This window comes from Pinus tabuliformis, chromosome 9, assembly GCF_031772625.1.
Source record: "Pinus tabuliformis cultivar Carrire ecotype Pingquan chromosome 9, CPIR1, whole genome shotgun sequence".
NCBI lineage: Eukaryota > Viridiplantae > Streptophyta > Pinopsida > Pinales > Pinaceae > Pinus > Pinus tabuliformis.
Window position 1 is genome coordinate 1,236,368,192 of NC_142307.1, and position 24,680 is coordinate 1,236,392,871.

The 24,680-nt window shown below is 37.1% G+C and overlaps 1 protein-coding gene across 1 annotated transcript in view; it reads left to right on the forward strand.

Annotated features, from left to right (window-relative positions):
* The window catches only part of LOC149153020 (ATP synthase subunit d, mitochondrial-like), an 86,722-nt gene extending 73,057 nt beyond the window's left edge, over window positions 1-13,665 (forward strand). The window contains exons 4-5 of the mRNA XM_089437912.1: window positions 12,990-13,076; window positions 13,238-13,665. Coding sequence (XP_089294038.1) covers window positions 12,990-13,076; window positions 13,238-13,339 — 189 coding nt within the window. The 3' untranslated portion in view covers window positions 13,340-13,665. The remainder of the gene's footprint in view (window positions 1-12,989; window positions 13,077-13,237) is intronic.
* Window positions 13,666-24,680: the final 11,015 nt, after the last annotated feature.

Sequence of the window (24,680 nt, forward strand, 5' to 3'; positions counted from 1 at the left end):
TAGTGGCTTTGTGAGAATATCAACCATATTCTCATCAGTAGAGATGTACTGAAGCCTCACTCCTCCCTTGTGCACCATGTAACAAATATATTGGTATTTGATCTTGATGTGCTTTGATTTGTCATGGAAAACTGGATTATCTCCAGAGCAGGGAGTGGGTCGACTGTGAGTTGCTTGTTACAGACTAGAAGTGGAGAATGTCCTAGAAGTCCTTTGCTGTGTATCTGAGTGGAGCCCCATGCTGAGCCATTAATTTCCTGAGTCCCCATACCTTCATTTACTCTCGGAAGACATGCAGCGAAGCCTCTTCTTTCTGTGCATCTTCCCATGACTGGGACTGTTGTAGTTCAGCGTCGCTTGACTTCCCATCAGAGTCATACTCATCACAAGAAGGAGAATTATCGAATTCCACTGAATAAGATATTTGAGGGTTTATTTGCAACTTGATGATGTTTCCTTCTTTGCTTTCTTGACCATTGGGCAATGCTTCTTGATGTGAGTATATCTTCTTAGAATGTAGTCTCACAAACATCTTCAACAAGATCATTACCCTCAGGGATATTTTCGACATTAAAATGTGCGCAACAATCTTCAAACTGAGCATTCGGTGGATATAATCTTTTGCAATAAAGATGGAATGTTATATATGAAGATATGTTGCCATGAGGTATTGTTTTGTACCAAATTCTAAAATCATCTTCTAAAGAGTACATGAACAATTTCATTCGCGCATCTTCAAAAATAATACCTTGTTGTTCCATGCATTCATGAAAATCCTTAAGGTGTTGGTCCAACCTTCTATCTATGTTTCCACTGAATCTAGGCAAATAGGTATTCCATTCATGAAACGAAGGGACATGATTGGGATAACTAGTAATAGAAGAAAAATTCAGTGGGGCAAATTGGTTGGCCAGGAATGCAGGAATGACCATTTTGAAAACCCCATAGGTGAGTGATTTCAGTGTCAAAGGTGGGAAATTTTTTGACTGCTTTAGCATCAGAGTGAGTATGAGGTTGCTTGAAAGCCAGGACGATCAAATAGAGATATGGACAATGGAGTCGCCAAGATGTTTACCATAAAATTGAAACAGTGGAGTTGCCAAGGTGAGAGATCTTCAACCCACACTTCCCTTGCTCACCTAACAGAGGGAATGTAAAAATTTTGTCGTACCCAGGGAAAAATATTCTAATCCGTTCCCCGACAACGACGCTAGAAAGATGTTGTCGCTTTTAATGGCACCTGTAGCATGAGTGCTTCGGGAGACATAGAAAGCTTCCTAGAGACAGCCTCTGGGTTGATTGTAGACCAGTGCCTAGGACATCGTAGATAGAGGAGTGCATTTGAGATTATCTGAGGGATGAGTTGCACTCCAATTTTCACGAAGTTTTTAAAAAGAGAATAAAGGGGGCTTGGTTCAATAGGCCTTCATGAAGGTAAACTCAGGCCAATGCATGGGTCCGAATGCTCGGGGGGTAAATTGGGCCAACCTCAAGGAGAAAAGTCTGGTTCTGGTGGCCAACACACAACAACAGACAGCTTAATATTGTAGTTATAGTATAGGTGAAGAGGAGGAGAGAAAGGAGGGAATTCGATGCATAGGGCTGCCAACAGAATCCTAAGCAACAATGTTCCAGCAGAAATATGGAAGAGGGAGGAGATGAAAGAGTGGAGAGCTAGTCAGGGTTCCAGTACCATATACTCACGGGAACATTTGTATCTAAAAGTGTAAGCAAATATGTGCACATTACAGGTACTTAAGTAAATCTGTAGCTAACACAGGTACTATTGCTACTTGGTAACAAATATACAATCATGAACAAGGGAGAAATCGACAACTTCATCACACTATTTTAGAGACAGAAAAACATATATGGAATGAGATTACAGAGGGGAAAACATACTGCACATTGATCTGCTTGGAATCACTAGGGAGTTTCATTAATACTTGAAGGGTCCAAATAACCAGTCCATTACATTCAACATGCGTCGCTCTCAATTAGAACCAAAATGGAACCCAAGAACTAGGACCACTCGGGTGCAAAATTCCAGAACTTGTGTTAAGTGTTTCTCCCCCTTATTTATACAGAAAAGGGGGGGCTTTGAATCAACATTTACAAAATATCTCAGCCCAAGACCAACTGTTAGATTGACTAGCTGTCAAGGCCTACGATAGCTCTGCTGCCCAAAATGATTTCCAAGGATTTGATTCCTTTCTTGAAAACAAACAGAAATTATAGAATAAAAGAAATTACAGAAAAATAGAAAAGAGGAAACTGAATGATGATGGAGGAAAATATTGTCCCGCGGTTCTTATGAAGGCCCTTGATCAGGCCACGTCTCTACCACAATGTATCCCTCTTGCTGCTTGGTTGGTTTTTGTCGCTTTCGCCTTAACTGCCTGAATCGCTCGTTCTCTAGAGCAGGGAGTGGGTCGACTGTGAGTTGCCTGTTACCGACTAGAAGTGGAGAATGTCCTGGCAGTCCTTCGCTGTGTATCTGAGTGGAGCCCCATGTTGAGCCATTAATCTTCCTGAGTCCCCATACCTTCATTTACTCTCCGAAGACATGCAACGAAACAATCGAATTCATTTTTGAGGCCATTGTTGTCCTGGGTTTCTTGTTGCGGAGGTTTCCACAGGATTAGCCCATATCGCTCTCCAACTGCTCCATGCCTTCATTTAATACCTCAGCTGCCGACCTATATGCCGAAAAATACCCTCGCCGTCCCACTTAGCGGAAGCGAAATAGACATTTTAATGTCTGTTGATCTGGGTCGTTGATCCAGGCCTGTTGGTATCACAATCGCAATACAGGGGAGGGCTTTTTACCATATTCCATAATGTTTTGCCGACTGGTTGGACCCGAAATTGTAACAAACTGCAATATATAAAATATCGCATCCATCACAATCACAAGTTGGAAGGGGCTTTGGCAGAGGAGGAACTTGTGACTTGAGCGATCCTCGATTGTGATATCACAATCGATGGGGAGAGAACGATAGTAATCGACAAGGGGAGACAGAACTTACGATATCACAATCAACAGGATGAACTTGCGATATTGGCAGACGAGGGATTTATGATTTATGATATCGCAATCAGCAGGGGGAGGAGTTATCGCAATCGACGAGGGGAGGCAAAACTTTATTGCGGTAAGCGGGAAACTTTGCGATATGTGATATCGCAATTGCAAAAGGAAAAGGGAGATGAGTAGACATGTATAGCAAAGGAAAATGGGCCGATAGTGATAAAATTTGTGGGTCCTAGGCCTTTAAAAGGCCTTCAATATGTTTTATGAATGATTTTTTTAAAGATATTTCAAAGGGGAATGGGGAAACACAACTAAAGTTGGAAATACAAAGGGATTTCGGCTAGAGTTGAAAATGGGTCACCGTGGCTAGAGTTTAAAAAACAAATTTTGTACTTTTGGAACTCTCTTTTTAGAGGGTGCAACACCTAGTACATATGGTATGTTGCTAAGATGAACGTTTTCACTTGATTCTAGCTCAATGGATGATGATCCAGCACCTTTGACTGCGGTAGATGTTGTTATCTCCAAGTTATACCTTATGTGATGATCTCTTTTCCATCAGATTTATGAGATTGTTACGAGCTCCTGCCATATGTCTTGAGGTACCACTATCTACAAACATGTCATTGCTATCTGCAACAAAACTTGTAAGATTAGAAAAATAGAAGAAATATTTATCACTTGGATTTCCATTCTTGGATTTCTTTGGATGTTCATCAATGTCTACTATGGTAGCATGCTACTCTCCCTTTCTCTTTCTATCATTTGATCCTCTAGGACATTGGTTTCTATAATGATCAAATTTGTTACAACGATGGCATTGAATCTTTGGCATATCTTTCTTCCCTTGAAGAGTAGGTCTTTTACCTTCTTTTCTTCTTTGGAAGCCAAACTTCTTTCTTCCTCCAACCTTCTTGGAATGTGTTGCAAATGCTTGAGTCACCTTCTTCAGTTCTCTGAATCCTTCCTTTTGATATAAGCCTAGATTCTTCTTGGGTACATGAAATACATAGTTCCGTAAAACATGGAATCTTTTCTCTGCCACAAATACTCGATGCAAATGAGTTTTATGGGTTAGGCAAGCCATTAAGTATCACGCATCTTCTTTGAAGTGTCAAGTTTTGAGACATGTGGAATCAAATGATCACTGATCGAATCCACAATAATACTCATGGCTTTGATGTCATCCTTCTTGTATTTTACTTTCCCTTCATCATCTCGTGGTACACTAACTTTGCCCTTCAGAAAATCCAAAACATCATTCTTTGCAAGAATGAGGTCAATCCTTGTCTTCCAGGCCCTGAAATTTATAGCTCCTTCCAACTTGTTCTTGGATTTCATAAAGGAACCTATGGTCATAGATAAATAATCAGAGTGCAGATGTAGGTCTCTTCAAGAGTGATCTCAATACCCTTTTCTTCACCAAAGCTCTGATACCATGTTGATTTTTCAAGTGCAATAGACACAAGCACTAATTTCTGACTTCCAATGATGTAGATATTCTTTTAGCACTTTCAATTTATCATTAAGAAATTACATTTCAGAAATTCAACCATAAAAGCAGTAGGACAGTAGCAATCACAATGCACAAAGATAACACGAGATTTACTTACCCTAGGAAAAACCACTTTGGGGAAAAGCCCAACAACCTTTTCCTTAGAGAAATTCTTCAATTCGACAAAAGATCCATCTAATTCTTCTAGTCAATTACAAAGTCGAATTGACCAACAATATAATCTTGGTCAAACCTGGTCAAACTTCTAGCAAGTCATGTGAACTACTTGTTACTCATGCCACTCCCTATTACTCATGCACACTTCCTGTGACTCGTGCATAATTCCTATTATTGATGCATAGTTCTTGTGACTCATGCGCACTTCTTGTTCTCTCTCTCCTTTGCATAGATAAACAAAGTAATAGATAATGAGTGATTCGAATTGTGTGTCAAGAGGAGGAGGTCAAGTACCTTATTTAGCCCTCTGAGAGGTTGAATGCGTGCCACTTCAACTGGGGCCAACTTGACTTGATGGAGAGAACGTGATCATTTTGGAGCCAAAAATTCCAAATTAATTTTTTTTTTCTCTTTTGAAATCGACATGAAGAACTTGTCTTATATTTATCATTACATATTTCAAGGGCTAAAATATTAATTATGAAGACTGACCATAGCTGCAAAATTCAATAGACCGGATACTACTGAAGATTTATTTGAAATAATGCCCACATAACTGCTCCTTTGACAAATATTTTAAATAAAAATTAGTTACTGTGGGATGATGAAGCATAAAAATGTTTTGAAGTATTAAAGGAAATTTTGTCAACATCAGTATAATCAACTCTTGATTTTTCAAAACCTTTTGTAATTGAATGTGATGCTTCTTGGTTCGGAATAGGAGCCATATTAATGCAAGATGGCCATCCTATAGCTTGTGAGAGCAGGAAGCTAAATAAAAGGGAGTGCTTGAAATCAACATATGATAAAGAGATGCTCTTATACATGCCCTAACCAAATGGCGACAATATCTTCTAGGAAGCAAATTCTTTATACGCATAGATCACAATAGCTTGCAATACCTTCTACAATAGAAAACACTTTCAAGAGAACAACACAAATGGTTGGAGAAAATAATTGCCTTGATTTAGAAATTCTACATGAGAAGGGTAAATACAATGTTGTAGTCGATGCTCTCTCTTGAAAAGACGGAGATCCATTATTATTTGCAATCTCAACTGTAGTTCCAGAATGGTTAGACGAAGTTCGAAGTGAGTATGCGAAGAATCCAAAGACATGTAACCTAATCAAGAATCTTGTTTATAACTCAAAAATCCGAATGGAAGAATCCTTTGGTATAAAGGACAAATCTATCTAAGTCCAACTTCCAAATTCAAATCCAAAGTTCTTAAGGAGTGTCACGACTCTACAACCACTGGACATGTAGGATTTTTCAAAACCAACTATAAGGCACGTCGATCATTTTTCTTGAAAGGAATGTATAGGGACATTCAAAAATATGTGGCAGAATGCAATCAATGCCAGAGAAACAAAAATGAAAATATTACGACACCAAGATTCCTCCACCCCTTGCATATTCCAAAACCAGAAGTGGGAAGAAATATCGATGGACTTCATTGATGGGCTACCCATGCCGAACTGGAAGGACAAAGTCTTTGTGGTGGTAGCTAGACTCACTAATTGCACACACTTCATGGGTGTAAAGAGATCGGACTTAGCGAAACAAATTGTGGAAATATTCTGCAAGAATATTTACAATTTGCATGGGTTTCCCAAGATCATTGTTAGTGACAGAGATGCCAAATTTAAGGGAAACTTTTGGAAGGTGTTTTTCAAATAAATTGGGACATCCCTCAACATGAGCTTAGCCTACCACCCCCAAATAGAATGGCCAAACTGAAATTGTCAATAAATATTCGGAAGCATATCTTCGTTGTTTTGTAACAGGCAAGCAAAACAAATGTTTCGAATGGTTATATCTAGCAGAATGGTAGTACAATTCCACTTATCACACTTCAACAAATATGATGCCATTTTAAGCTCTCTACCGTTGTGAACCCCCGTAATGGAAGGAGCTAGCCATAAATGATGTAAAATTTCCAGCAATAAATGATTAATTGGAAGAGAACTAAAAAGTTGTTCAAACACTAAAGGAAAACCTAAATATCACAAGAAACCCTATGAAGTAGCAAGTTGACCAACGTAGGTCAGAATGAGAATTGAACGAAGGAGATTGGGTATATGTGAAGCTTCAATCATAGAAATGGTTATCATTAAAACAACAGGGAAAAAACAAGCTAGCCCTTAAGTTCTACGGGCCATATCAAGTTGTCAAACAAATCAATCAAGTAGCTTACATTTTAAAATTACCTGAAAAAAGCTGCATCCAAAACGTTTTCCATGTTTTTAGTCTAAAAGGGGTGTTTGGGAAACATCAAACAACACAAACAACACTTCCTGCACTGAATGGCGAGGGAGAAGTTGTATTAGAACCAGAAGCTATCATTGCCAACAAAGAAAAGCGATTACATTCCTGAGTAATTGAATAATACCTCATCAAGTGGAAGGGCCTATTGGAAGAAGATGCTTCTTGAGAAACACAAGATTTTCGTTAACAACATCCCTTATTACGTATGCTTTAAGGACAAAGCATTTCTTTGAGGGAAAGACCATGTTATTTATAAAAAATAGAATAACTATAATTACATATCAATTATGTAGAGTGGGCATGATAAAAAATCATGACCCCTTGTAAAGAGGCACCTGAGGCTATATTTAAGTCAGGGCCTTCATTGTAAACAATCATCATTCATTTTTTCAATTTTTTTTCCAAAGAAAAAAAGCAAACTTTTTATTAAAACATAAAAAGTTACAAGCATATGCTTTAAGCATTCAATTTGGCTGTGTGGAAATTAATCATACAACCTGCAATGTACAGCACTGCCTAAAAAGCAGAAAAAGAATGAGCTGCTCCAGCTTTTTGGAGTGCAGCAAAAAAGGGGGACCAACTGGTCTAAGTCTTCCTGCCCTTCTTCTTCTCCACTTTTCGCCAACCATCCATGTTGGGAGGGGAGTCAATAACGGCTAGCTGGTTTTCCATCGTGCTCATTGGTTGCTCCTTATCTGAATCCGATCCTTCAGGAGTGTGGCTTCGTTTGATACCACTTGTTTCCATCTGGAGCTCTTGTTCCTTTTCCTCATTGATCTCCTTGTCCTTATTGTCCTGATTTTTATCCTTTGCTGTATTTTGTTCTTTTTTCTTTTCTGCAGTTGCCTTCTTATATGCTGTGTCTATATTCTGCCATCCTTTCAGCTTCCTTTGTTGTTGCTTGCTCTTGTTGAGGCTTGGACATGCATTGTACAAATGACCTGTTTGTTGACATCCCCGGCACCTGAAAGTTGTATTCTCATAGTCCAACGGTTGTTCCCACTGTGTATTATTGAAATTCAGAATGATACTCTCAGGTAGTCCTCGGCTAAGATCTACCTTGACACATATTCTGGCAAAAGTAAATATTCCTTTTATGTGTCTCTCTGCGTCTATCTTTATCATTCTCCCCAGTGTATTTCCAATTGTTATTAGAACCTTTGAATGCCAAAAATGTAGAGGAAGATTATGCAACCTCACCCATACAGGCATCCTTGATACCACCATGGTGTTAGCATCAAAATCAGGAAACCAAGGGGTAATAAAAAGTCCAGCACTGCCCCAGAACCATGGCCCTTGGTTGAGTACTGTTTCCCTTTCTTCCTCTGTTTCAAAACATACTATAAAAAACCCTTTGGGGTATAGGTAAATTTGGCATTTTTTTGTCCAAGCAGAATGAATCCATTGATACAATGCATCAGTTCTAGGCCAAAAACCATTAAATCTACAAATGACTGCATTTTTTTGTAGATCTGAATATATATTTTTTACCTCTGGTATTTCGATGGAAATAGCTGGGCTCTCCGGCATTTGATCTACAATGTACTGCCCTGGAGGTTCCGTAGCCGCTGTGGAATTTTTTCCTTTGCCCTTCACTGCTTCCTTAAAGGACCCATTGCTTTGCGAGCTAGTTCCAGCATTTCCGGCTCCTCCTCGTAATCTCATATTGAGAATGATTGTGGAACCTGGCTTGATGTTATATCCTTGCATGGTTCTGTATTCCTGCAGCGATCTGCCCTCATTTAACAGGTGTTGTTCCTCAGCCGGGTAGCCAGTCTGATCGGCAATATTTTTCTTTAGATCTGAAACCCTGTCACTGTCATAAGTCCAGATCACGATTGTAGTTCCTTTTGGCGTCTTCACAAAGATTTGAAACCCGGATCTGGCAATCTGGGGTGGCTCGGTTCTTGTCAGATCTGAGCCATCCGACTCCGTATCCAAGAGAGGTTCCTGATCTCTTGGATTTTGGCGTTTCCTTCGATTGTTGTCCAGATCGGGTAGATCCAAGCCAGATCTGGAAGTCACTGATCCACCCGCTCTGTCATGGGCATTTGTATCCAGCAGTGGGATCCAGATCTTCGGGCTCATGGCCGGTATGGTTAGGGTCTCTAGGCCCGACTTCCATTCAATGACGAAAACCCTCGTCTGTTCTGCAAGGTACCGGGCCATCCCATTCTGCACAGACCATATTCCCCTTCGATCTGTCCAGCTCGGCCTTCCTGCTACTGGCTCATTTGACCAATTTCCAGCCTGCATGTTGCATTTGACGAGGTCTAGGGGGGTTACGCCATTTTCGGTTAGATCGCATCTGAGAATGCCTCCTGTGGTGCGAGCCGCATCAAAGGCTGGGGGATACATGGCATTTTTCCCCTGCTCACTGGGCGCCAGCACGTCAAAAATCTTGGGATCCTTTGCGTTATCATTAACCTTTTCTGCGTAAGCCCTGGCGCTGTTGATATTTGGCAGAGGATTCCTGTTTCTGTTTATAAATGTCTCTGATACAGACGTGCCTCCTCTGAGATGGCAAGAAGAAGCAGGGGCGTACAGAACGCTTGGAATCATCGATCGGGTGGTTTGCTCTGAGATTGCCATCCTGGCAGCTTCGTCTCCCATTCATTTTTTCAATTATATATATATATATATATATATATATTAAATTTTATGTGTTAAACTGCACATGAAAGGCTAGAAAGGTTAGAGTTATGCCTAGGAAGGCTGCACATGAAGCTATAGAAAGTTCTGAAGCTTTATCTTAATAGAACCACCTATACAAATGTTCTAAAATATTAAAAATATTTAGTCAGTAGACTGGAATAACCGGGATTAAGCATTGGTGCTGTTTTGTGGCATGTTGTATGCATTGTACGTGTGTCGTACTTCTTTTATTATTATTATGTGTTCTCTTTTGTTACATAGATATGTCTGTAGATGTTTCGGCAATAATTTCTGGAATCCTCTAAAATGTTAAAACTATTCAGTCAGTAGGTTGGAACGATAAAGGGATTAAGCATTGGTGTTCTACTGTGGAATTTTTGATGAGTTGTATGTGTTAAATTTCTATCTCTTCTTTTTCTTGTTATTATCACCATCGTCAACATCATTATTATGGCCCCGTAGTCTTGAGGCCCAATTGGTTCATCACCTTGAGTGTTATGACATTAGTTGATGTCCCTAGATCTATCATGCAATTGTGCAATATGTCATGCAGGAAAGGAAAGAAAGGGCTGTGACTACTAATTTCTGGAATCCTCTAAAATGTTGAAACTATTCAGTCAGTAGGTTGGAACGATAAGGGGATTAAGCATTGGTGTTCTACTGTGGAAATTTTGATGAGTTGTATGTGTTAAATTTCTCTCTTCCATTTCTTGTTATTATCATTGTCGTCAACATCATTATTATGGCCCCGTAGTCTTGAGGCCCAATTGGTTCATCACCTTGAGTGTTATGACATTAATTGATGTCCCTAGATCTATCATGCAATTGTGCAACATGTCATGCAGGAAAGGAAAGAAAGGGCTGTGACTACTATTCTTCCTTGGTTCATTGTCTGCAATATTACAGGATCACCCTCAGCAACTTCAATAACTCAGTCAAAGCCTAAGTATTTCATAAGCTTTTCTTTCTGTGCTGGGATCTTTAGCAGTTTGAGAAAAGGAATGAATACATCTGCCTTCAAGTATTTCGTTAAACCAATGTTGTTCTCTATATGTACTCTGTCAAAGTCTTGCTTATGAACACTCATTATAGGATCCCTTTGTAGAATGAGAATCTGCCTTCCCACTTCATGCTGTCGCTGACTTGCTTTATTTCTTCTCTATCAGGTGATCAATTTCTTACGTGCGCATCCTTCTTATTTCTTCTTGAGAAGAATTCTCAGCAAACATTAGAGCAACGACACCTGAATCAATGCTTTTTCCTTTAATTTGCTTTTGGCCCTCGGATACATTATATGCCTTCGCCATGACATTATTGATGACATCCATTCCTTCACCTACAAATTTCATAGTGTCAACCCTGCTCGATTCTTCATTGCTTTCTTCTCTTGATTATCTTAAAATTGCTCAATTCTTCATTGCTTTCTTCTCTTGATTATCTTAAAATATCTTTGGCAAAAGGGTGTGAATCTTGGTCACAAGCAGCTTCACAATCATTGCACCAAGGCAACACTTACAAATGACAATGAACATGTTATTACAAATGACAACCCAGATCCCACATCAGAGTTCTAGATAAGGCAGATCTAATCCATTATTCAGTGCAGGTGGGATAGAATAAACATGCTGTTACAAGTGAACCTGGATCCCACATTAGAGTTCTAGATAAAGGCAGATCTAATCCATTATTCAGTGCAGGTGGGATTGAATGAACATGCTGTTACAAATGGCGAGCCATACCTGCAATCATAAATGTTATATAGGGAGACTTGGGAGAGTGGCTTTTCCAGGCCTCTCTAGTAGTATTTTGTGTTGACTGCCTCAATAGTAGATGTGAGATTTTTCATTCGAAGGAGGGATCCCACGTTAGAGTTCTAGATATAACAGATATAATCCACTATTTGGTGCAGGTGGGACAAAATGAATATGCTGTTAATCATTGATTGTATGTAGAGTGTGGGCTGGGAGAATGTCTTCCTACTATCGTTGAAAGGTAAAAGAGGGCTTCTGTGCTACTGTTGCAAAGATGCTTGTTGTTGATGAGGATCGGGTGTTTTGTTAAAATTATAATCATCTGCAAAACTTGGTGGCTTCTTCTGTATGTTGAACCTATGGGAGGTTTGGTTGACCAAATCCAATGATAACTTGATTGGATGGTCGAAGTTGAAATTCAGATATAGGACAACTTACTGTCTCAGCCTGCAGTGTTATTTGCTAAGAGGAACTGTTCCACCTACAGCCTCATCCCCTATGCTGGAAGGAGAAAACTCTCCACTAGGAAATTAAGGGTTTTGTGAGTCATTGTTGGGGTTTTCCTCTAAGCATCTTTAATGACCCTGGTGTGTCCCACAATGATAACGTGGGTGGCAGTGTTACCTATGATGACGAGTAATCATTGTATGCCTGGCAATGAACGGCCATGGCTACATGCTATTTAGGCTTGACCAAGAGTTGCTTATTTTCTTGTTCTTTATTTTTCTTATCACGAATATAATTATCATCATCAATTATGTCCTAATAATATATCAACGGATTATTTGATTTGATTTTATTTTCGTCCTGAGAAAATCCTCTTGATTTACGAATTCAAGTTTTTCTATTTCATGATTTAATCAATTCAATTTTTTCAGAAGGAAAAAAACGCTGGTTATTATTAATATATAAACCAAATAATATAAACCAGTACAACATGTCACAATACTTTCATGAAAACAGTCCACTATATGAAGGCAACATGTTGCCAGAAACCAACATTATGTTGCCAGAAACAAACAGACTAGGGTGCAGAAAGCCTCCATGATCAAAATATAAACAAAAACATATTTATCACCGGCAGGGACAAAGAAAGCAATTTTATATCCATAGATCAGCAACAGAAAGTGGAGTGAAACCGCGGAGAACAAAAAACATATATAGAGTTTCGAGTCTGCCTGAGTCATTGAGCATCGAGCTCATGGACTGTGCAAAGACTGTCAAAGCAATTGTAAATATTGATTAATCAATTCAATTGTCTAAACATATGCTGTGATGTGATTTATGATTTGTAATAATTTTAATGAACGCATTTTCAGTGTGCCTTTGTGTGAGATTTTCATGAATGCATAATTAAAACAGATAGATTATCCATATTATCGATTTCAACCACTGTCGAGTTTTGCAGCTTTTTGCACCCTTCGCTGTGAAGGGTGGAGATTTATAGGCATAGTTTGTTTCTGTGTTATTTTCAGAAACATTAGTTGGCGTTTCCTTGGTTCTCATTTCAGTAACTGCCTCTTTAATTCTGGTCCTATCATCACTTTTCTTAGTCCCACTCTGGGAGAGATTGGTTATATCGATCTGCTGTAATGTTTGATTTTCATGTAGCTCAAGGAGGCTAAGGAGGCAGAACAAAAATCTTTGCAAGAGTCGGAAAGGCTGGAGAAGGAAATTGCTAAGATTCAGGAATTGAAGGTCAGCATTCTCAGCTGTAATCTCATTGAAATTGAATTTTTAGACTTGCACAAGGCTAGTTTAAATTCCTAGTTTTTCTTTTATGTTATTTGGTTTATTTTTAGCTGTTCTAATTACTTCACCTCAGCTATTAATCATTTTGAATCCCGTTCTAACTACAGAAGAAAATCACCACCATGACTGCGGATGAGTATTTTGCGCAGTATCCAGAGCTCAAAGCAAAGTTTGATGAAGAAATTAAAAATGATTATTGGGGGTATTAGTCGGGAGACGAGTTTTAGTAGCGTTCACTTGCAATAAATAATGTCGCGTTGGTGCCATTTAATATTCAGATTTTGTTTTCTCGCAGCCCCAAAAATTTGAGCAGATCTTTGTGTTTGTACCGGGAGACTGTTCTTTCTTTAGATTGGTCAATGCCATGTGAAATGTAGTATCTTCTCCAAAGAATACTGTAGTGTCTTGACATTTCAAGCCAGTTACTAATTTATGTGGACTTCAATCAAATAGCATGCCTCAGATGCCTGCAAAATTAAAGCTCGTCTCATAACCGGAGAAGTTAAAATTGAGTAAATATTTAAAGTTGAAAACATTCTTGGTTTCTTGAAGACTGCATCTAGTGCTTGGACGTTAGACAGCATGTTAAACTTGCATGGGTTTTTAAATGAACGATTTTGCTCTGGAAGACATTGTTTTAGGTTTTCCTAACACCACAAAGTGCGACGGAAGCGATAAAATGCGTGACATTATTTATAAATTGGCATACGCGCTACTATATTCCGACTTTTGGAAATTGACCTAACAATTCCAAAATAATCTTTATGAATACTGTTGCGTTTCGTAAATTTTCCTAACGACTCTCAGACGGCCGAGTCGTTTTAAATGTCTTTGTGGGTATATGTAATGTTCAAATGTTTGGTTTTGCTTTTGTGTTTCACCGCCTCGCAGATCGCACAGATAATGGACTCCAGGCAAGGAAACAAAGAGGGCATTATTTCCTTTATTTCCACTGATTGCAGTGGAATTTTTCAAAAAGAAATAGAAGTGTTTGTTCCCTCTGGCCCGAAAACGAAGAGCAAAAACTGTCGGTACAAATAGATGGCAAAGTGGAATAGCAGAGGAACGACAAATTGTGCAGTTGGAAAGTACAACAGGAGTTTTAATGAGATGCTTTATATAATCATTATTTATTCTTTTCTATATTTATGGAGGCTTCACCATCATTGATAGGTGGGAACCAGGGTAAATAGTTGGTGCATAGGTTCAAGCACCATCTTGAAGGGATGAGGAGAGTCGAAGTGGTAACCTCTTTAACTTGGGAATATATCTTAAATATAATTCATGACTACTTCAACTAATTCTTAGAATGAAACGACAAAATATTTATATATCTCTAGTTTTATGACAATTTGTGGTAATGAGTTTTTGGGGCAAATAGAGTAGTTTTATGACAATTTGTGGTAACGAGTTTTTGGGGCAAATAGAGCAGTACTAGTATGGAGAGTTTTGCAACAGGACTTTACTGAGCAATATTGCTCATTAGAAAAAGCAAGAATGAACATCACTCCTTGAATAGAGGGTATCATTGTTTTTGCAGTTTTAGAGGTTAATTATGTATGATAACTTGGTTAAATATTAACTTGAAATTAAGGGGGTTAGCGGCATGGGTTCAAATACTGAATGATCACGAATATATAACACTTGGATTAAGTTGTAATTTTATTTTGTAACATTACGACTTTGTTCGAAATTTTAATTATTATTTTAAATTTATTTAGGATGTATTTGTTTTTTCAATAAAGATATCAGATTTTTATATTAAAGAGAATATTTTTCATTTGCCAAAACACACATATATCACTAACATAGATCCATTTCAACCATGGATCTAACATGAGTTGAAAGAGATCAAATTTCTTTAGGTGCAAACTTATTTTAATGTAAAAAATAATATTTTTCATTTGCCAAAACACACATATATCACTAACATAGATCCATTTCAACCATGGATCTAACATGAGTTGAAAGAGATCAAATTTCTTTAGGTGCAAACTTATTTTAATGTAAAAAATAATCTGTAATTTTTTATTGTTTAAATTGTATTTTTGAATGTTAAAGATTACATAACATAGCCATTGAGCCATAGCCATTTTATCACCGTACATTAAATTGATTTTTTGTTATTAATATATTTTCAAGTATACATCAATATTAATTTATATTAAAATATTTTATTCATAACTCACATTGGATATTTTATTCTATACAATATTAAATTATTTTCTTTAAACATTTATTTATATATAGATACATATGAAGTTGAAAACATGTGTTAAAATATTTTTAAAAGTAAAAGTTTTAAACATCTTACTCATATTTTTTATTTACTTCTAATTATTTTACATGAAATTATATTAGGTCATATGGACAACTAATTAAATATGCATAACATTTTTTTTTTCTCTTTTTCTTTTTAATAGCAAACATTGCTTTTCTATTTAGAAAATATTTTATTTTTATTTTACGACGAATGAATACTTACACATTGCTTTCACAGTGGGCTATAGAATGAATGAGCCTCTTGGCTCAACAAAAATGGATTAACCAATTTTATGAGTCCAATTTTTTAACTCATTTTTATTTACTTCTAGTTACTTTAAATGAAATTATATTAGGTCATATGGACAACTAATTAAATATGCATAACATATAACTTTTCTCTTTTTTATTATAGCCGACATTGCTTTTCTATTTAGAGAATAAGTCTCTCGGGTCAACAAAAAGGGATTAACCAATTTTCCGAGTCTAATTTTTTTAGATATCTTTGACGCCTGCCATTTTTTGTTCTCACTTTTAGAATTACTAATTACATCTCAATGTTCAATGATAGTCCTAATGCCCATAATTTTTAAAAAGGCCAAAAGTACCAAAAACGAAAAACCTAGCAAGGCCAAAAGTACTAAAAACGAGAAACTTATGCCACTGCTTAGTTAATTTTTTAAAAACTCCCAATTATCTAATTACTTGTTTGATTAAATATCAAGTTTTGTTTTAATGGAGACTCCAAGTACCTATGCCAATAGTCGAAAACCAGTGTTAGTGACAATGTTGTGTTTTCTGTATGTTATGATGAGAGTAAAAGTGATGTTGAGAATTCAAGTACAAGATGTACAAGCAATATTTTTGATCTACTAATAATTATTTGTGAATTTAGAGCTTCTTTATTTTTTTCATCAAACAATTATATTTCAGAAATCAATAGATAACAATGACAAGAAAGTAGAGATCACAGAGCACAAAGCATAATAACAAGAGACATCAGAGTTTAGGTCAGAGCCTAGGGAAAAACCCCATAAGGGGCAAAATCCAATCAAACACTTCCTTAGAGAGATTGTAACGAACAAAGTTTGTATACCCAGAGGAATGCTCTGATACGGATGTTATAAACAAAGCTCGTACTTATGCAATAATTTTCAGAATACTTCAAAGACAAAGACATCCATTGTAATATAAATGAGATGATTACAATGAAGGTAAGGGCTTGCTTATATACCGGGGCAGATACCTTTTCACCAACGATCATGTCCTTAGAAACACAACTCTTCATTAACTAGTTACTAGTTATGTAATCATTATTTATTATTTTTATTGTTTAGATTATATATATATATATATATATATATATATATTATTCATAACACTGCCTCCTTCAAAAAGCTTTGTCCTTTATTGTTGACAAGGTGTGTCATTTTGTTTTTTTGCCTTGTAAACTATTTGCATCTTTCGATATTTTTTGGGTTGTCATCTTCGTTGACACAAGATGATAAGATCTTTGGAGTGAAATAAAATTGCAGAACTGAGAAGGGATTTCACCATTTGAAGTTAATCTTTTGTGGAATCTTGCGGTGATTGGAAGTTTGTGATGGATTGTACAAACTTCAGTATTCCTTGGAATATAAGTTTGTTGTTTATGTTTTGAGTGATATTTGTACATAAATTGATTGAAAAGTATGCTCTTGTGATTCAGATGTCGATAATGAGTTCTTCTGTTTTGACTTACTCTTATCATGTGTGTGGCAATTTTTTGATTTACTTCAGGTACTGGTGTTGCTAAATTGGTTACAAAATCTTCACTTGGAATTTCCATTGTCTGAACTTAAACATCTAAATATGTTTTTCCTTCAATTGATTGGTTGACTTCTTGAGTTGTAATGTTGATTGGATTGGTATTCGTTCCTCTTTCTTCAATTTGGACTGAAGACTTCAACACTTCTTTTGTGACAAGTTCTCATTTGTTTTTCAATGATTTCTTATCATCTTTAAGTTTCTTAATTTAAGTGAGTAGACTTTGATTATGGTTTCTCAGATCTAAGAGTTCCTCATTTTCTAAGTCAACTTTATTTTGGTATTCAAGCTTTTCATTTTTTAAACACTTGATTTGTTCTAATAACCTTTGGTTAAGGTTCTTTAAGCATAAATTTTCCTATTTTTTTGATAGACTTTCGTTGAGTTTCTTTTCAGAAATTTCATTTTCTTGTTCTAAATTGTGCTTCTTAGTTTTACATTTTCTGATTTGTGTAAGTAGTTTCTGATTATGTTCCTTGAAACATGAGTTTTCCTTGTTTTTGTTAAATATGACTTTTTCAAGCTCCTTTTGCTTTTTTAGCATCAATTTTGAAATTTTCTTAAATTCTTCCGATGAAGGCATTATCAATGATGACTTCATTGTTGTGTCTTGAAAGGTGATCATCTTTTTCTTATAAGGAAACATCAATTTTTTTTCCTACGTTTAACATGAACGTACCCAATTCTTTTAAAGAAGGTTGATAAAAAATTATGTCAATATTTGGGTTAAACATAGTTACGACACATAATTGAGAGATGCATTCACAATGGTTATTTATTACTTGTAAATCATTAATTTCATGCTATTTTTCACCAAAAGTATTTTTTCTTTCTTCTATGTTCGACTCTGGAATTAATAGTTGATTTGCCAAATTAATATTGAGTAATTTTTCTCGCGATTTTTGCTGATAACGATATTAATTTCTTTCCTTTATTAATTCCCTTTAATATAAGTGACCTACAATCTGCTATTGAAAGACCATTATAAAAAAGCCTTTTTTCTTTCATCATTTTTTTAAAAATTTATATATGCTCTTTCTTTTATGTAGATATTTTGATTTTTTTATATGCTTTTTTCCTTTTTTCTTTTCTTCCACTGGATGTTAAGTATATTATACGTTTATCTTGATATATTGCTTATTAAGAAGTTTAAGCAAATTATTTAACGAATGTGGTTGCCCTCTCTCTAAAATTAATTAAACCATTAAAATTTTGTTTTCAAATTGTTATGAAAAATTACACCAATATGTTGTACTTGTTGGAGCATATCTCAGATCCAAGATGAAATTGCCCTATGAGATGAACTAGTGTGAACAAGGGTCGCAGTAGAAATCAAAGGTTTGATAAGGGATAGTGGGTGGCTAGGCATGAAAAAGAAACAGAGCACGATCAGTGGAGGTAGGGGCGCGACTAGCATGTGAGGAAATTGAATGTGGTGACTGTTGGTGCAAACACAACAATGGTCGATTATGGATGCAGTGAGCGACAAAACACTGGCATATATGAGGATGATAGCAACAGTGGTTAGCAGTCGACACACCCCTCTATGCGGATGGTCGTCTAGCAGTTGTCTGAATGGTGGCTACACGAACATCAAGAAAACAATATGTTACACTAGCATGGCTACGTGGTACGATTCCAGAGGTTCAATGGCTCCAACAGCGCATAACAGCGACGACAATGTGGCACATGTTCTCGAGGGTTCAACATTGTTTGGATTATATATATAATGTTTCAAATTATATATATGTAATGCAATTTTTTTTTATTACTTTATTTTATTGTTTATTTATTTATTTTTATTTTTATTATATATATATATATATATATATATATATTTTTTTTTTCAATCTTCCTTTTTTTCTTTAAATGGCCAAAGGCCTGAATGACAAAACTGGCGAAACAAAGAAACTCCAACTTTGTGTAACGAAACACTTCAATTGTGGTGACAACAAGGTTGATGAAGGATTAATGACCAAAGGTCGGATCAAACTAGTTTTCTGTGTAGTGGTTGAGTGGCCAACGGATCAAACAACTCTGATACCAATATAACGAACAAAGTTCATATACTCGGATGAATGCTCTGATACTAATGTTACGAACAAAGTTTGTACTTATGCAGTAACATTCAGAATACTTCGAAGACAAAGACATCCATTATAGGACAAGTAATTCTATATAAGAATATTTGAATACAAATGAGATGATTATAATGAGGGTGAGGGTTTGCTTATATACTTAAGAAGATACTTCATTAACTAGTTACTAATTAATTAATCATTATTTATTATTTTTGTTGTTTACATTATATATGTATATATTCTTCATAACAAAGATCCTTCAACAATACATCAAGACATGGATAATATTAACCACAAGATGACATCCACAAGTGCTAAGTCTCCAATTTAAATATCTGCAACACAATGTCAATAAGCTGTCCAATAGAGTGTCCAACGAGCTCACCACCAAGAGGATGATCCTCTCACCATACCACAGAAAACAAGGCTCGGATAATAGATCTCCTAAAGTTCAGACCTTAAATAAAATTACAATCAGATTAGAGCATGGATCTAGGCTTAGATCTCGGCCTAGTCTTAGTCAAGAACAAAACACACTTTTGATAATGAACAGATCTTGGTCACCGGGCTTTAGATCACACGTATAATAATCAGATATTGGTCACCATACTTTAGATCATAAGTGTATTGAACAAATCTCGAACCTATGACTTCATATTCTAAGTATAATGAATAGATCTTGAACCTTGGACTTTACATCGTAAGTATAATGAGCATATCTCTAATCACTGATTTCAGACCATAAATGTAATGGGAAGATCTACAGATCTCAAACCACTTTGCAAGGGAGAGCTGATGAGTAAGTTATGTTTGTTTGAATTGCATCACAAGGAAAGTGAATTAACCTCTCTATATAGCCATCATGTGACCCGAATGAGTGTGTTTCTAAGCAAATGAACTAGCCATTATGTGATTCGAATGCGAAAATTTCATGGCAAGCCAACTAGCCATCATGTGATTTGAATGAGAGAGTTTCAAGGCAAATCAACATGATCATCTAGAAGAGCCAACCTAGCACTTGCGGAGCCACTTGAAATTATAGATAAAAATAATAATTTTGTTTCTCTCAAATAGAATGAAAATAAGTAATTTATGAAGACCAACCATAACTACAATTTACAAAGGGAAAAGAGGAATATCTTAAATCCACTAATCTTTATCTACTTTTCAGCCACATCAAATCAGCATAGCTTTGCAACCCATCGAAACTTTTTGCATTTCAAATATGAATTTGACAAATTTGAAAAATGTTTTTGAAATCGTAATGCCACATATTTGTGGAATTCTGATCAACTATTTGATTTAAGGTGAGCATACCATGATCATGTAAATGTTGAATAATTTTTTTGAAGAAAGATACCATTCCCACCATCAAATGTGACATCACTTAGATATGAATAAAACATTCACGGTTGTTTGTAGATTTTTATGGTTAGTGTTGTTGTTGGATTGCATAAATCTTTAGGGTTTGGCTTTAATATAAGGTAGTATATTATATACATTATTGTAATTTCATATAATTTTTAATATTATTACAATATATTTTCTCTATTTGGTTGCATTTTTCCTTGTTTTTCTTGGTTTCTTTTAAGTTTTTAGATTTCCCTCGTAGACATGAACTTTTGCTTTTATCAACTTGTACTTATTCCTTCACTTATGTAGCTTCTTCTCGACAAATTGGTCTTGATGATGAATCTTGTTATAGATTCAAAACATTGATCAACAAAATAGAGTCTGAGGATTATTCTCCGATTATGCAATCCAACAAAAACCTTACATTATCAACCAATAACATGGAAGACAAATCATGGCTTTTTGTTTGTTTGTTTTTTTTTTACAGAAACGGTTATGAGATTTCATTAAATGTTTGGCAAAAATCCATAATTCCGGTTACAAATAGCGAAGCTAGTTTCTAGGCATCTCTTCAACAAGCGGGACATAGCACAAATGCTTGTGAATCGCCTCTTTTTACAATTTATCAAATGAACTCTTGCTGCTGATTTCCCGAGCTTATGAATGCATACAAACTGATTCAATAAAAAGCAGAAGAACATAGAAGTTTAGGGAATTGGGTCCCAAGAGGTTTCATTATCTCTGAGAATAGTTTCGGCAGCTAGCTGGACTGCCTTATTTGCCTCTATGTCTGCTTCTTTGTTGTTGTTTCTCAGGATATGAAAAAATTTCAAATTTAGGAGCTTTGTCATGCCTTTAATTCTTGTAATTGTCCTTGCAAGTCGTAGATCTGCTGAATTTGTGTTGGTCGCCATTGCTTTGATGATGACCTGGGAATCACTGAAAACTATTGCCTCCATGTGTCCCAGCTATTTGAGCAGTTTGATCCCTTGAAAATTGAGGTTGAGGGCTGCTCCAAACTCAATATCCTGCTGGCTTAGATTTGTGTCATCGATTTTGTCTCTTAGCCACTCATTTAACTGACCTTTCACTGTATTTGCTACTAGTCTAAAGTCTTGTTCCTTGTTTATGAAAATCCTTCTGTTCCTCTCCAACCAAGTTTGCCAGCTGATGAATTTAGGCAGAGCAGTCCATGCTGTCTTGACTATCTTGTTTTTTGGATTTGGGCCTGGATACCTGGCCATCCACCCAACAAACAGGTCCGGGACTGAGTGGGGGAAGGTGAACATAAAATTCGATGGTTCAAGAAGCTCATGCTAGATTAGACCTGTGAATTTGCACTCCAACGTGAGATGAAGAGCAGATTCCGAACTTTCCTTGCATAGCGTGCATCTTGATGGCCCTAGAATGCCCCTTTTTTGTAGCCTGTCATCTGTTAGAATTTTTTGATGGCATAGCAACCAGTAGAAGTGGTCAATTTTTGGAATAGTAGGGAAATTCCAAATGCCAATCCAGGAGGCAGGATTAGGAGGCACGTGAGGTCTCTCCATGCATTTGGCATAGCCTTGAGCCACCGTATAGCCTATCTATTTCCGTCCCCAACCTCTCGTATCTTTCCTTCTTGTGTGCGACGGAGCCAGCCCATGCAGCATCATTAACAGCGCATCAAACTTTGATTGCAACGCAGGTGGGATTGTGATCTGTTTCCAGCCCGACCAACTGTCTCCACTCCAGTTCGATATGTCCCAGAGTGTTTTGATATTGGCTTCGTCCATCCATGTCTTCAGCTCGATCCTGAGACCCGAGTTTGTCAGCGGAACCCTGTTCATGATGCCATCATCCCACAAACTGATGTTTTTACCATTTCCTGATATCCAGTAAGCGTGGTTTCTTATTAGAGGGCCAATTTTAATGCTTAGAGTGCTAAAGGGGGTTCTGTTTTGGTTTTTGGACTGCTCCAGGCACCAGAGTCTCTGTCCTCTGAAATATTTCCTCCACAGAGCTAATTGAACCCATCTTGGATTTGGAGCTATGATTTTCCAAATCAATTTGGCTCCCATAACTAAGTTTTGTATACTGAGATTTTTGAAGTTCAATCCTCCCTCCTGAAGCAGTCTGGAGACTATTTCCCAATTGACAAGAGGAATTCTCTTCTCATTATGTTTGCCTCCTTTCCAGAAAAATTTCTTGATTAGCTCCTCCATCCTCTTAATGATTCCCACAGGCGCCAAAAGAACAGAGAATTGGAATAACGACAGGCTGCTAAGCACGAATTTGATGAGCACTGATTTTCCGGCAATGTTGAGCCAGGAGGATCCCCAGGCCTGCATTTTTGCTTTAAATTTTTCTATCTGGGGAAGCCAATCCTTGCTCAAAGCCCTCTTATGAAAGATGGGCAACCCAAGGTATTTAAAGGAGTTCCAAGATGTAGAAGCTGCAAAGTCTAGACATCTAGCTATAGAACTTGCAGAAGCAGCAGAGATATTCCAACAGTATATATGACATTTACCCTTGTTTAATTCACTACCCGAAACTTTACAGTAGTCTTCCAACACTTCTTTAAATTTGATTGCAGAAAGATGAGTTGCAGCCCCCAACAACAAGGTATCATCTGCGAAGAGGGTGTGGTTGATGCTCTTAACCCCTCTTGCTATGCACAGGCCAGCTATATCTTGGTCTTGTTGCTTCTTATCTAAATAGAAGCTGAGGACAGAGGCCTGCAACACAAAGAGGAGGGGTGAGAGGGGGCACCCCTGCCTCAGCCCTCTGGAAGCTTTGAAGAAGTCAGCAGCCCTGCCATTCACTAAAGGAGCAATCCAGGGTTCCGAAATACAAGCTCTGATCCACTTGATAAAATTTTGACCAAACCCAAGCTTGTGCAAAACATCAAACAAAAAGCTATGTCTTACACGATCAAATGCATTAGCTAGATCTAGTTTAATAACCATACCTTTTTCTTTTCGACGAAGGCTGGAATGGATCACCTCTTGGACCAGGATGAAATTATCTACTAGCTGTCTGCCATGTATAAATCCACCTTGATTCTCCGGGATGATTTTGGGGAGAATTTTCTTCAACCTGTTTGCTATTACCTTGGTAATCACTTTATATCCAATGTTACATAAGGATATAGGGCGAAATCTATTAAATGAGTTTGCACCTTTTTCTTTAGGAATGAGGGCGAGAAAAGCTGAGTTTGTGCAGCCTCCAATTTTCTGACACTCTTGGGACTTCTGGATCATTTTAAAGAGCTCCTTCTCAACGATTTGCCAACAGGTTTGAAGAAATCTGGGCATGAAACCATTAGGTCCCGGGGCTTTGTCGGTATCCATTGCAAAGAGGGATTCCCTAACTTCATTTTTGCTGATTTTTCCTTCAAGGGCCTGATTCATTTGAGAGGTGATGAGGTTGGGAATAACATCTAGCAGATTGTCGTTTTGGCTAGCCTCCATGTCTTCACTATACATCTTCTCAAAGTGATTTGAAGTTTCCTTCTTGATGCTGCCAAAATCCTTTAAGGTGCAGTTATCTTTTTTGATTTCAGATATAGAATTACGGCTTTTCCTGTCTTGAGCTTGCTTGTGGAAAAAAGAAGAGTTTCTATTGCCAGCTTTGAGCCATAAACTCCTGGACTTGAGCCTCCAGAATTCTTCTTCTGCCAGACAAGCCTTATGGAATTTATGCTGTAACTGATACTCCTTGTCCAACTCTTCTTTGGTGATTTCAGCAGCTTCTAGATGGAGGTGCTGCTTTTCTAGGGCACTTTGGATTTTTTTTCTTTCAACAGCAGGATTGGGCAAGGTCTTAACCCAGCCTTTCAACATAGCTTTTACTCTTCGAAGTTTTTCCTCCCAAACAAAAAAAGGGGAACCCTTGACTGGATCTTTCCAGCAATCTCTGACCTTTTGCATGAAGTTTGTCTCTTTAGTCCATAGAGAGCTAAATTTGAAAGGGATATGCCCCAGGTCCTAAGAAGTCAATAGCTCTAGGCTAATGGGCTTGTGTTCTGATACACTGCTATGGAGAATACACATTCTAGCCTCTAACC